Here is a 15,033-nt window from a genome sequence, read left to right on the forward strand (position 1 = left end):
GTAAACAACAACAACAACAGACAAACAGCAGATCAGAGCTCACAGTGAGCATGAAGCTCCTGAATTAAACTGTGACTGTGCTGCTGACGTCATGTTTTACTGTAAATATCCTGTCGGTCAAATCACGGTTTGTAGTTTTGAACTAGTCACAGAATAAAAGGTGCAGGTGGAGCAACAGGTGTGCAGAGTCGAACCTGAACTTCATGTTTGTTTGTGAGTTTCCTGATGTTTATAACTGGAGGAGGAGCTTCACACGGCAGACTGGATATATCAGGTATGTGCCCCCCCCCCCCCCCCCCCACAACCCCACCCCCCCGATTAATACATCAACGATTAACATTTTTCATTTTCAGTTTTTAATGAACACTGACTGTTATCAATAAGCAGAAGTGAGTGTAAAACAAGGTTTATTTATTTATATCAAAAATAAGAATTAAAATATACACAACAGGTATAAGGTGAGTTATGATGTATAAACAAGGTGAGTTCTGATTGGCTGTCACACGTAGATGTCTTCTACATCCACAGATGTCTGCTGTGTGATTGGTGTTTCCATGGAAACAGCAGGATCACAGGAAACTGCCGAGAACAGAACAAGTTAGCATCTATTAGCATCTGTTAGTCTGTGTGTGTGTGTGTGTGTGTGTGTGTGTGTGTGTGTGTGTGTGTGTCTGTTACGTTACCATAGTGAGACTCCTCCTCTCTCTCTAGCTTCTCCTCTTCCTTGTCTTTCTTCTTGTTGCCACGGTTACCATGCATCTCCACGTAAACATTTTCCTGCAGTGGACCTGAAACAGGACATCACATTTTAATTTACTGACTGAACCTGCAGAGAATGACATCAGAGGTCAGGCTGTCTCTGATTGGCTGCTGTACCTCCAGGCATCCTCATCCCCTGACTCCTCATCCTCATGAGGATGAGGAGGATGATGAAGATCAGAGACAGGAGGAGGAGGAAGCAGGAAGACAACACAGACACCCACACACTGCTGCTACTGCTGCTGCTATCTGCTGACAGAGAGACAGACAGAGAGACAGAGAGACAGACAGAGAGACAGACACAGAGAGAGACAGAGAGACAGACAGAGAGACAGAGAGATAGTCAGAGACAGACAGACAGAGAGACAGACAGAGAGACAGACAGAGAGAGACAGAGAGACAGACAGAGAGAGAGACAGAGAGACAGAGAGACAGACAGAGAGAGACAGAGAGACAGACAGAGAGACAGACAGAGAGACAGTTATTGACATATTGCATTCAATCAGTGAGAAAACATCACGTCCAAATGCAGCTTTAAAGCTGCAGTAGGTAGAAAGTCTATGGACGGTGAGTTGGACTCACTGTTGTGATGGAAACACAGTACAACCATAAATACCAGTGTCACATCCTGTGTGTGTGTTTGTGTCTCAGTACTGACAGAACTCACCGGAGAAACTGATTCTGTCCTTTACGTCCCTCCTCTCTTTACTCTCATGATGTGACTTTCAAATACATTTCTCCTCCAGTCAGCAGTCAACATGGACAGACAGACTGATTATCTTACTGTAAACATCGTGTCTGAGCAGCTGTCTGTCTGCTCTGTGTCTCACCTCCCAGTCCTCTTGGCCCTCGATTCAGGGTCTCACTGAAGGAACGTGCACCCACAGCTGCACCAAATTATTTCTCAAGGACACGAACACAATGTTGCCTACTAAAGTTTTAATGTTTTGAAAAGTGAAATTCTCATTTGATAATTAAGTCAAAGTGAATGAGACAAACTGTTTTAACTCCACTCTGTCCACGTCCTGAGTCTGACCTGAGATCAGAACACCTACAGAGACCAGCAGAGGTGGAGTGAAGAAAATAATGTATATCATGTGTTGGTGATGGGTGGATGATGTATGTGCGCATGCAGATTCAGATGACATCATAACTACCTTGGAAACACCTGGTGGAGATCTGCACTCTACTGAGTTCTAGTTAAAAGTATTTCTTCTCATCATGTGGTCATAAATTCTCAGTATCATTTTCTGTCTGTATTAGAAAACGAAGATCAGGAAACTCTGATCACAGCCTCACATGACTTTTACAAACTAACAGCAGGACTGTGTTTACTGAAAATATTCTGCAATAAAAAAGGCAAAGAAGACGTGGGGACATTGATCATCTGTCCTGGACTCACCCATCACTATGAGCAGGAATTCTGTCCTCTTCAGTATTTTGCCGTTTTCATCAAACACCTCCACGCTGTAGTTTCCAGAGTCTGCAGCGTGAACTCTGTTGAAACTCAGCGAGCCGTTCATCAGCAGCCTGCAGCGTCTGTGAGGACACTCCTGTTTGGACCCTGTCTTCATCATCAGGTCATGGTGAGTCCACTTGATATCCAGTTTATGTCTCACCTCCACCCCCTGCATGTCTGGACTCAACAGGACAGTGTCTCCGCTGTGTGCAGTGATGACCTCTGCAGAGGTCAGAGGTCAGACGCACACAGATCAGCTGTTTGATCACACAGACGTGTCAACGCGAGAACTCCAGTAGAAACAAGCACAACTTGAAAACTGTCACATATTTTGGACACTGCAGGAAGGAGTTCAGTGTTCCCTGCTGTGTCCACTGTGGGGCGCCACAGAGCACCCACTATAACATGAAGCAGAACGTTTATTAGGAACTGAACTGAACGACGTTTTCTCAGGGAACAGATTTTTCTCAGGAGGATAAAGACATGACTCGTCCCACCAGGGAACAAACAGGACTGGAGCCCACAGACTGATTCACAGACTGATTCACAGACTGATGATGTCCAGCTGAGAAGCTGCTGAAGGACGAGCAGAGAACTCGCTGTCTAATGACCCGCCTTCCTCTGCCTCTGATTGGCTTACCCTGATATTCTTAAAATGATCCCAACCAACCAAACCAACAAAGGCAACGAGCACCAGCCAATCAGAGGCAGAGGAGGGCGGAGTCATGACTCTGTGAAATGTCCACAGTTCAGGTCTTAATAAATGTCTTTTTTCCAGATCAGTCCAAACACACCTGTCCAACCTGTCCAATCGTCCTGCTGTCTAACGAGCAGCTCAGTGTCTCACCTGTCAGGTAGACGGATCGTCAACGAGACACTCATTGTACGAAAGCCCGTGTGCGCGTGGACCTGCGCAGGGCGCACTCACCTGCCACATCTCGCCTCAGCCTGCAGGGACAGTGTCTGTCTTTGTTTTCCTTGTTGACTGATGTGTGTGAGTGAGGAAGGTAAGATCCTGCTCCTGTCTTCAGCTGTAGAGCAGGTTTGTTTTGGTGTTTTCCTGCCCTTCTTTGTGTATTTTTAGTTTGTATTTGTAATTTATCGCTGCGTCATGCATGCGCTCCATTAATTGACGAGTAAACGCGAGTTGGGTTACGGAAATGACTTTGGTTCTCTGAGTTCATGTCAAACGGCTGCATGGATGATTGTTATTATCTTTGAGTTGTAGAATTGTGAATTCATAGTATTTGAAGTGATTTTTTCCTTTGTTTTTATTTCAGAACCACATTCAATCACGTTTATAGCCTACTGTGAAAATTAAAGGAACCTCTCAGACCTGATTCTCTGGTTGGAATCATTTGTGTCCATAGTCGTCCACTCAAACCCGTGATCCCGAGGTCCACATCCTCACACTCAGCAACATTTCACTGAAAATTTAATTGATCTACTATCAAATAAACATGTGACATATGTGTCTCTTCATATGTTTCACAGGTTAAACTCTGAGAAATAAGGGTTCCAAAGGGGTTTGTCAAGGGTTCTGTGTTAGACTAAGGGTTCCATTAAGAACCCTTTTCATCTAAAGAACCTTATTTATAAGAAAGAGTTCTTAAATTATTATTCTTAATTATTATTATTATTGCTGTTGTTGTTGTTGTTGTTGTTAATAATAATAATAATAATGCACTTCCCAACACTTGTATTAACTCGTCACTGTTAATTAAATGTAACTCAGGCAGATCCACAGACTGTAAATCCAGATTCTGTGATCCCTGTTGTTGTCTGGGATCAGACTGTTCTGTAGGTTTAGTTCTGGTTTTTCAAATAGTTTTCAGATCCAGAAATCACAAGATCACAGATGCTGTTATTATTATTGTTGTTATTATTGTTGTTGTTGTTGTTGTTATATATTTTATGAATTAATGAAATGTCTTCTGGATTAAATAAGTGTTTGGTCCTGTTATTTATTGATCTAAAGTTGATTAACTCACAAAACTTTGTATTTTTCTTTGCAGCAGAGCTGCTGTTTCATCAGCTGACGTCACAAAGTCGAGGTTTTGTTTCTTTGAATTTACTGAAGCTCTGATTAAAGGCTCCTCCTCCTCTTTGTTTGTTTGTTTGTTTCACACAACAAAGAAGCAGATTACACACAGTCTCTGTGTGTGTGTGTGTGTGTGTGTGTGTGTGTGTGTGTGTGTGTGTGTGTGTGTGTTAAACTACACTGACCAAACAGGAAATAAAAGAGGAAACAACTTTAACTTTCACTTCATGAAATGAAAAAGTAATTTGGATCAAACCGTTTCTGCTCTTAGCGTCCTGAAGCTAATGGTGATGTCACCATGGCTGGTCACATGGGGCGACACACACTCACACACCCAAACACTTCTTGAACACTTCCTGTGAAGAATCTAACGTCTGGCTCCGAAAAACTTGATTTATGAAATGTGGTTTCTACGGTAACAAATAAAACTGACTGACCAGCACTCTTCATCATCCTCATCATCATCAGCATCAATAACCAGATCAGAACCAACATGGCCGCCGTCTCAAGTCCACTCTGCTGCTGCTGCACGTCTCTGCTGGCTCCGCCCCCACAGCTGTCAAGGAGACACTGAGTGTGTGGATGTGTGTGTCTGTCACAGTTCACACACACACACACACACACACACACACACACACACACACACACACACACACACACACACACACGTATACCTTTATCTATATATCTATAGATTGATCTGAACATGACGCCTTCTACATTAATCCACTCAGTGAAATATTATTTATATTATATTTTTACTTCACAACATTTATCTGATGACTTTATTTAATTAACATGAAAACAAGAGTTTGTTCTGCAGAAAATTCAAACAACAGAAATGATATTAAATCAGTAGAACGAGAACTTCTGGTTCTTCAGTGTTCACAGATCAATAATATCTCTACTGTTTTGTATCAGACTGTTTAATCTCTTTATTTCTGCCACAAAGTTTCAGCTGTTAAAAAAATATTTCATTTAATTTTTATCAGACAAACACAAGAAGAGCTGACCTTCAAAAACAGGACAAACACAAACAAACAAACAGACTGGACACAAAAACAACAAACAAACAGACTGGACACAAAAACAACAAACAAACAAACAAACAGACTGGACACAAAAACAACAAACAAACAAACAGACTGGACACAAAAACAACAAACAAACAAACAGACTGGACACAAAAACAACAAACAAACAAACAAACAGACTGGACACAAAAACAACAAACAAACAAACAGACTGGACACAAAAACAACAAACAAACAAACAAACAGACTGGACACAAAAACAACAAACAAACAAACAAACAGACTGGACACAAAAACAACAAACAAACAAACAGACTGGACACAAAAACAACAAACAAACACGTCTGTTTCTTTGAAAATATATTTCATATATCAGTCAGGATCAGGTGCTAAAACTGACAGTTATTTTCTCAATTAATCAATAAGTTGTTTGATCCATAAAATGTCAGAAAATAATGAAAATCGATTAATTAATTCTATTGAAAAACGGGTCCAAACAGGTGGTTTTGAACAACTAGGGATCAATCTGAGAACATTTTTTTCCACTAATCGAACTAATTGAATCCAACATGACGTCCTCAAATGTTTCATTTTGTCCTCAACTCAAAGATCATCAGTTTACTGTCAGAGAGGAAAGAAACCAGAAAATATTAAACTTTAAGAAACTGAAATCAGAGAATTTGGACCTTTTTTTAATTTAAAAAATGATTCAAACTAATTAATCAATTACTAAAATATATGCAGATTAATTTATTGGTTGATTAAAAATCAATTAATGGTTATTTTATGTTGGTTGTTTGGTTTATTAGTTGATTTTTTCTCTGCAGGTCACGGTAATGAATCATCAGCTGTGTGTTGGTAGGATATTATCTTTATTTTAAAACTGTAATCCTGTAATGGAGTACAGTTACCTGACGTGTAATCTGTTACTCCCCAAGCCTGAACACAATATTACATTTTCATGTTCAGTATTCTGGGGGAAAAAAACCATATTTGAGCTGTAATCCGTCAGCAGATCTGCAGCTTTTATCTGAACTACGACTGTAAGTTTACTCTGATACCTTCAGAACGTTCTGCAAACAGAACCACAGATGTATGTTCTAAAATCAGGTTTTAATGAGTTTGTTCCTACCTGTGAGAGCGATGGTGTCGACTCAGAGTCAAGCAGGAAATGAGACTGAGTTACGTGACAACCGTCAGACGAGTGTCAGTCTGTTCACACGCAGCTAAAAACAGACACTTCTATCTTCTCTGAGCTGCAGTCGACTCTGATGAAGAGTCTGATCTGTTGGTTCCACACAGGAGAACCGTCAGGCCTTTTTCAGGTCTGTCGAGGCCTAAAATCCCTCATTTCACAGCAGCTTTTCTAAAGATTGTGATGCATGTTATTCTTTCTTTTTTGCAATGAAATTTTGGGACTAAGAGGAAATTGCAAAAGAAAAAGAAAGAAAAATCAAAGGCAGCTTCTTCCGAGAACAAAAACCACACAGTTCTGACGAACCTCAACTGTAAAATCTGCTTTATCTGAAAGAAGGATGTTACACGAAGAAGAACCATCTTTTTAGAGTCACTGCACCAGTTCAAAACCATCAAAACCAGTAAAGACCTGCTGGAGGCAGAGAGAAAAACTAAATCAATTAAATCATTTGATCACACACACACACTCACACACACACACACACACACACACACACACACTCACACACACACACACACGCACGCACGCACGCACGCACACACACACACACGCACGCACGCACGCACGCACGCACACGCACACACACACACACACACACACTCGCACGCACGCACGCACGCACGCACGCACACACACACACTCACACACACACACACACACACACACACACTCACACACACACACACTCACACACACACACACACACACACACACACACACACAGACACACACACACACACACACACAGACACACACACACACACACACACACACACACACACACACACTCACACACACACAGACACACACACACACACACACACACACACACACACACACACAGGGGACAGAAACGCTGCAGAGAAAAAGAAAGTAAAACAAAAAAACTGTCCTCTAACTGTCCAACTTCCTGGACAGACATGTTGGATTCTTAAACACTGTGAGGTTGAATTTTTCAGTTAATAAAACTCTGAAACTCGTCCTCTGAAGTCAATATTCTGTTTATTGTCAGTCAGTCTTTTGTGAATGAAAAAACTTTGTTGTACTGTGATGTATTTGTGTACTGTGCACTCTGACAGTCCACCTGATCACAGCTGCTCTCCTCCAATCATCACAAAACATGTCAGTTACAGATTTCCATGTTTGTTTACACAGTAAAGGTGGAACTGTGAACGAGTCAATGTGAAACTCATGTATCGAATCCTTAAAGCAAACGAGCTGCTCACTTTCTGCTGAACATTCAGGTTTCACTTCTACATAAATCAAACTCTGCACTCACGTCTCTGCAGAGGAACAACATTGAAAATGCTCTTGTTTCTTTGGAAATCAGTCACAGTGCTGATCTTTATTTACCTGCAGCAGCAGCTGCTCCTCACAGAGGTACTCTAACTCACAGTAACTCATTTACCAGAACAGTATCCGGATACAAGAGTGCTAACACTTAAAGCAGTGACTCATACAGTAAATGCCAACATGGTCTGTGGCTGAAACTCAAAGCAGGAAACATGTACAGATGAGTCAACCCACTGGACGCTGCCAGTTCTGTCTTCATCTGGAGACAAAGACAGTTTTGACCCTGTGGTCTGAGGAGCAGGACGCTGTGAAAAATGTATTGAAACACATAGTGAACACTGTTCTGTGATCAGCAGGTTTATATTCTGACTGTGAGTCTGTGATCTGAAAACTGACAGAAGAGTCAGAGCTTTTATGAAAGTTTGAATGTTTAGTTTTTGAGAAAACGGTGGAAGTTTTTAACAAACGTGTCTCAGCAGCTGTGAAAAACTGTCAAACAAACTGTCCCTGTGGTGAAAAGTCTCCCCCGGTGCCAAAACACAAAACACTCACAGGTTTGTGTCCTCTGATGTCAAATGCAGACATTTCTCTTATTTTAAATCCTCGAACATGAATGTTTGTATTTATTCACTGTCATGTTTCTCTGTGTTCATTTTATTTGTTCACATTAATGTTTGTCTCATTAAGAACTTGTTGGTTAAAACGTCACATTTTTATCTCATATTTAGGATTTATCATGGGGACATTTTTTTCTTTCAGTGGCAGAAATGGGTGTTTTAGGAACCTGATTTACCTCATTAACTCAGATTGACTCACTTTGACTCACTTTGACTCAGATTGACTCAGATTGACTCAGTATGACTCAGTTTGACTCAGACTGACTCAGTATGACTCAGACTGACTCAGTATGACTCAGACTGACTCAGTATGACTCAGTATGACTCAGTTTGACTCAGACTGACTCAGTATGACTCAGTTTGACTCAGACTGACTCAGTATGACTCAGACTGACTCAGTATGACTCAGACTGACTCAGTATGACTCAGTATGACTCAGTTTGACTCAGACTGACTCAGTATGACTCAGACTGACTCAGTATGACTCAGATTGACTCAGAATGACTCAGTATGACATGATCTGTCCTCATGATCAGATGATGACTTCTACAGAAAAAAAAAAATTCTCCAAAATAAAAGTTGGACATACGTGTTTTTCACTGGACAGAGACCTGCTGTCTGGGTTACCCATCATGCACCAGGGCAACGTGGTGGAGGTTTAGACAGCTGAGTGGAGACGTGTCAACCAGAAATACAACAGCTGGTAACTCTGTTAAACAAACTCACTGTGAAGAAAAAAGCCTCACCTGCAGAGGAGTGTGCCCCGGTGCACTCTGGGTAATGTAGTTACTGATCAGTAGAACTTTAAGAGAAGCAGTGAGAGTTAAATGAGTTTGTCCTCACTGTCCTCAGAGAGTCTTGTCCTCCTCACACATGATGATGGAGACATTCCTACATAATCAGGTGCTGAACACAGCAGCTAAACTCACCTGCAGGACAGGTGAGTCACAGCGCCCACGTTCTAAAGGAGGACTACAACAATGCTCTTTGCTCAGCTGTAAGACACTGGACAAACTCTAAAGGGACAGATGTGGACTGTATCATATTCTGTCAGTGCATTGCAAATCTATCATGCAATATTTCTATGACAGTATGACAGTATTATATCAGACTGTGGCGGCCGTCTACAGACTGTCTGTAGTTTAACTGATGATCTGATCAGATTTTCATACAGCTGCTGTTTTTAGACCAGAGAGTTTTAGAAAGTTTTGACCGAAGTCTTTAAAACTTTCTTCACTTTCAGTTTCAGGAAACTGAGAAAAACTGTAAGAGAAGCTCACAGCTCCACCTAGTGGACAACAACGGACAAGACATCTGAGCTGTGTGTGTGTGTGTGTGTGTGTGTGTGTGCGTGCGTGCGTCTGTGTGTGTGTGTGTGTGTGTGTGTGTGTGTGTGTGTGTGTGTGTGTGTGTGTGTGTGTGTGCTGCTCGTCTGAAACAACAGACAAAATACAGCTGCAGAGCTGCAGAGGGGAGCACTACTGTAGGATACTGTTGCTGCCGCTGGAGAGACACAGACAGACAGACAGAGCAGTGAGTGGGAGGAGAGACAGACAGACAGACAGACAGACAGAGCAGTGAGTGGGAGGAGAGACAGACAGACAGACAGACAGACAGACAGACAGACAGAGGGAGGAGATAATGGTCCAGAGTGGAGGAGTGTCTGTTAGAGAGTTCAGTCTGCACTCAGCAGCTCTCACACCACAGTCTCTCTCTGCACGTCTCTCTGTCTCTGTCTGTCTCTGTCTCCCTATTTATCTGTCTGTCTCTCTGTCAGGATGGACACGTGTCATTATGGATTATTGATTATTGTTTTTCTGCTGCCGATCAACAGTTTACGTGCAGTTTACATCACTGGCAACACAGGTGAGACTCACTGCTGCTGCACATATACTGATACTCACACGACTGCAACTACAACTAGTACTACTACAACTACTAGTACAACTGCTACAACTACTACAACTGCTAGTGCAACTACTACAACTACTAGTACAACTACTGCAACTACTACAACTACTACTGCAACTACTACAACTACTGCAACTACTACAACTAGTACTACTACAACTACTACAACTACTACAACTAGTACTACTACAACTACTACAACTACTGCAACTACTACAACTGCAACTACTACTACTACAACTACTACTCCTACTACTGCAACTACTACAACTACTGCAACTACTACAACTACAACTAGTACTACTACAACTACTGCAACTACTACAACTACAACTAGTACTACTACAACTACTAAAACTACTGCAACTACTACAACTGCAACTACTACTACTACAACTACTACTACTACTACTACAACTACTGCAACTACTACAACTACTGCAACTGCTACAACTGCAACTACTACTACTACAACTACTACTCCTACTACTGCAACTACTACAACTACTGCAACTACTACAACTTCAACTAGTACTACTACAACTACTACAGCTACTACAACTACTACAACAATTACTGCTGACTGTATTCCTGGTGGTACTGCTGATATTGTCCTACATGTCCCACTTTAAACACTCGTCTCAGACTGAGTGTCCAATCAGAGGGACACTTTGATCTGTGTTCATTAACGTGTTCACACAAAGAGGTACAGAAGAGTAAAGTACTGATACTGATAGTGGTACTGTGATAGTGTCAGTACTACAGCTGCTGTTATTACTGTTGTAATAAAGCTGTTATGACTTTTCAGTGAAAACACAAAATAATCCCAAACCAACACACGAGTACTGATGAAAATGTAACTGATGAAGAAACAATGATCACATGGTCATGATGTCATAGAGTGGGCGTGGCACGCAGTGACAGGATCATAGTGACAAGTTGCTGCATCCAAAACCAGACCCTGTACTTCATATCCAACACGTGAGTCGACATACGCTGGTCTGCATTACTGTGTATCTAAAGATGGGAAGTAACTAAGTACAAATACTTCGTTACTGTACTTAAGTAGAGTTTTCAGGTATCAGTACTGACAACGTTTTTACTTTTACTTCCTACATGTGAACACAAATATCTGTACTGTATTGTATCTGTACTCCTCACATTTTCAAAACAGACTTGTTATTTTTAGTAAACAATGTAACAATAAGATGTAACGTGCAAAAGACGTAAAAAACAAAAACAATGTAACAATAAGATGTAACGTGCAAAAGACGTAAAAAACAAAAACAATGTAACAATAAGATGCAACGCACAAAACGACATAAGAAACAAAAACGTTTAAAAAAAATCCAACAAGATAAAAATGTCAGAAGAAACATAACTAGACAAAAACTACAGCCTTCATCTGCAGTGTGGTTCTATGAGGTTCTCCTCCACAGTCAGTGTTTTGCCTACAATAGATGGAGGTCAGTTTGGAGAAGCAGCAGGAGAACCGGAGTACGAAGCTAATCAGCGTCCTGCTGTGGACAGAGTCAGCAGCAACACCTAAAGAAATCTAAACCAGTTTAAATTTACATTACGTTTAGAATATGTTCACCTCCTTACCTTTCTGTCAGACAGACTTTTCTGACAGGAAGTCACTGTTATATCAAACAAATATCGCTCTGTACAACCAACCAAACTCCACTGACAAAATCAGTAACTTTACATCACTTCCTGTTAATTCTACATGTTCTCCTACTAATTATACTGCAGTTAATTCTATCTCTGTTACTGAGATCTGATTGGCAGGAACCGTTCTCCTCCGGCTCCATCTTCTTCTTCTTCTTCTGTGGTTGTTGTGTAGTCCTCCAGGCTGTGACCTCTGACCTCTGCAGTGAAGGTGAAATGTTTGATAATCAGACAGGAGCAGGTCTCCCAGTGTTCCCAGTTCTTTGTTCTCGTGGTTCCAGCAGCAGATGGAAACGTTCCTGTGTTCTGTCTCTGACTCACAGAACTTTCCCCGCCACGTTTTTCCTATAAATCTTTGTGTTTATGTGTTTCTGACGTTTGGGGAATGTGAAGGATTCAGATCATATTTCATCATATCCTGACTGTGTGTGTGTGTGTGTGTGTGTGTGTGTGTGTGTGACCTCTGACCTCCATGACCTCAGACAGAGGCAGAGTTATTAAATCATCTCTAATACTGTTCACATACACACACACACACACACACACACACACACACACACACACACACACACACACACACACACACACACATTGTGGTTTATGCAGATCTGCTGATGTCATCATGCTCTGCTCTGATTGGCCATCAGTTCCAGATGTTTCAGTCTGTTTCAGGTTTTTACATTTTGCTCTTTTTCTGCCTCCAACATGTGGTGTTTTTATAATCACTCTCACCAAACTCCACTCACTTTTTCACTGATTTAAGCGAGTGTTAGAGAGCCGTGTCTGTTTCCTCACAGAGACTAAAAGTGAAACCAGAACTCTGAGATTCTGTTACAGAGGTTTAAAAAAAGTTCCCCTCAGAATCTCACCGACATTTATAACAACTGTAATAACCGAAGACAGAACCTGGTTCCATGAAACCACTTTGATTAAACTTTTCTTCTAAAGATGAAAGACACACGTTTCATAAAATCACAGAAGGATTTCCTCAGGATGTGTTGAGTGAAAACCTTTGTCTTAAATATTCCCTGATGTGTTGCTCCTCAGTGATCATTTAAAGGACTCAGTCTGTTAAAGTGAAATCATCTGTGGAACCTGGAGACACCAGGACACATTATACAGGACAGACAACACGACCTGGACACTCTGACTGTTGGTTTTTAGTGTCTGTGGTGTGTCTTTAGCCTTTACTTCCTGTCTTGATCACTGATCAGTGTCACCTGTCCCTGATTGGTCCTTCTGTGTATTTAGTCTGTGTGTTTCCCTCCTTCAGTTCTTCTCAGTGTTTCTTGCTGTTTGCTGTGGTTTTGGACTCTTTGACTTGTTATTGGATTTTGGATGTTTGCTGTGGACTGTTTAGACGTGTGTCTGTCTGTCTGAGCCTGTAAGTCTTTTTGTATTTTAACTCTTTAAAAAAAGGAAAAAAAGAAAAAAAAAGTTGCCAGCCAGCAACAGCATTTTTAACAAAACTGACAGATTCAACACCCACAGAAAGTTCAGTTCTATAAACATGTTAACATGGAGTTTATCAAAGAAAAAGAACAGATCTGATAGTTTTAGACACAAGAAAACTTTTAGTTTGAGCTTCATTCATTCTTTTTTATAAACTCTTGAATGTTGGTTGGTTTCATCAAAAAAAAACAAAACAGAGAAAACAGCCTTTTTGTTAAAGAGACATTTTTAAGCTAAACATCAACTTCATGTTTTTATCACTTCATATTACGCCCGTCCACTCGGACAGAAACACTGTCTGAGAGGTCCGGGGGTCACGGCGTTCTCTGCCCCGCCTGCAGCGGCGTTAGCATCCTCGCTCAGTGTCTGGGTCACGGCGCTCTCTGCCCCGCCTGCAGCAGCGTTAGCATCCTCGCTCTGTGTCTGCGTCGCGGCGCTCTCTGCCCCGCCTGCAGCAGCGTTAGCATCCTCGCTCAGTGTCTGGGTCACGGCGCTCTCTGCCCCGCCTGCAGCAGCGTTAGCATCCTCGCTCTGTGTCTGCGTCGCGGCGCTCTCTGCCCCGCCTGCAGCAGCGTTAGCATCCTCGCTCTCTGACTGCAGATCTGCAGCTGAGCATCGATGTTTTCATGCTACAGGACATCTTCTTCTTCTCCTGTTCAACTCTGGCAGTTCTCTTCTTCTTTGAATGAAAGACAAATTAGCTAACTACTGTTATAAGGATGCTAGCTAACTAGCTAGCTAATAATTGATGTAGATTAGTTAGCTAGTTAGCTCATGTTTTGCTAGTGTTAGATAATTTAAGATGTGTCTTTCTCAGACGAGTCAAGCACAGAGCAGATCTGAGGACAGGAAACAGGAAATGTTCGATATGTATATATACATGAATATGTTATTGAAGCACTGAGCAAAAGCGTGTGGTAGCAGGGCTCAATTGTGCATCGTCGTCATCATCATCATCATCATCATCATCATCATCATTTACAAACTCACCTTTATCTGTCAGCTGGTTTCATCTTTTGTGTTTTCAGGTCCTCAGCTCTTATTTTGGTAGTTATGTCCATCATTTCTAATTATCACACCAGATCTGTCCATACAGTGACATCACAGTGACATCACAGTGACATCACAGTGACAGGACTGAAGAGAAGTCTGACAGGTGAATTCTGTGTTTTTCTCTCTCAGATTCGCTCCATCAGGTCTTGTCAGAGTTCAGTGTCGTTCGTCCAATCAGGACCAACTCAGAGGGGCGGTTCCTGTCAGACTCAGTCTCCGCCCACCACCTGCACAGAAGGGACACACCCACTGACACAGAAAAGGTCAGAAACAAAAGACAGACTCAAACAGACACGCCCACATCATTACATCAGCCCCCGCCCATTGATACATCACCGCCCAATCAGTGGGGCTACAGGACTAAAGAGGCGGAGCTTTTCTACAATGTGACAGTGTTTGGTCAGGAGCTCCACCTGCGGCTGCACCTGAACTCTCGTCTCATCGCCCCTACCGCCACCATGGAGTGGTGGGAGGAGTCAGGACCCAAACGCTCTGAGCCAATAGGAGATACTGACTGCTTCTATACAGGAGAGGTGTCCAACGTG

At 41.9% G+C, this 15,033-nt stretch overlaps 2 protein-coding genes across 3 annotated transcripts in view; one reads left to right on the top strand and one right to left on the bottom strand.

Moving 5' to 3' along the window:
• Positions 1 to 406: 406 nt before the first annotated feature.
• LOC146319662 (uncharacterized) lies at positions 407 to 6,530 on the bottom strand. Of its 2 annotated transcripts, none has more exons than XM_084730235.1 (6): positions 6,426 to 6,530; positions 4,697 to 4,815; positions 2,162 to 2,440; positions 877 to 1,008; positions 684 to 788; positions 407 to 579 (listed from the first exon to the last, which is right to left on the bottom strand). In XM_084730235.1, exons 2-6 carry the CDS (start codon positions 4,752 to 4,754, stop codon positions 500 to 502), a joined length of 654 nt encoding a protein of 217 aa, XP_084586361.1. In that variant the 5' UTR covers positions 4,755 to 4,815; positions 6,426 to 6,530; the 3' UTR covers positions 407 to 499. The 2 variants fall into 2 exon arrangements, with proteins under 2 accessions (XP_084586361.1, XP_084586360.1); XM_084730234.1 differs by having other exon boundaries at positions 877 to 1,011.
• A 3,578-nt stretch (positions 6,531 to 10,108) lies between these two features.
• The window catches only part of LOC146319663 (A disintegrin and metalloproteinase with thrombospondin motifs 2-like), a 33,409-nt gene continuing 28,484 nt past the window's right edge, over positions 10,109 to 15,033 (top strand). The window contains exons 1-2 of the mRNA XM_084730227.1: positions 10,109 to 10,267; positions 14,618 to 15,033. The exon at positions 14,618 to 15,033 is cut by the window's right edge and continues 39 nt beyond it. Of these exons, the coding sequence (XP_084586353.1) occupies positions 10,180 to 10,267; positions 14,618 to 15,033 (504 nt within the window). The 5' untranslated portion in view covers positions 10,109 to 10,179. The remainder of the gene's footprint in view (positions 10,268 to 14,617) is intronic.

The sequence above is a fragment of the Lutjanus erythropterus genome, chromosome 11, assembly GCF_056507025.1.
Source record: "Lutjanus erythropterus isolate fLutEry1 chromosome 11, fLutEry1.hap2, whole genome shotgun sequence".
NCBI lineage: Eukaryota > Metazoa > Chordata > Actinopteri > Lutjaniformes > Lutjanidae > Lutjanus > Lutjanus erythropterus.

Coding starts and splice junctions, on each gene's coding strand:
- LOC146319662 (XM_084730234.1), bottom strand. CDS start 4,754: ATGTTGGTTCTGATCTGGTTATTGATGCTGATGATGATGAGGATGATG. Junction 2,441..4,696: donor GAGGATGATGAAGAGTGCTG/GTCAGTCAGTTT, acceptor TGACCTCTGCAG/AGGTCATCACTGCACACAGC. Junction 580..683: donor AGAGGAGGAGTCTCACTATG/GTAACGTAACAG, acceptor TGTTCTCGGCAG/TTTCCTGTGATCCTGCTGTT.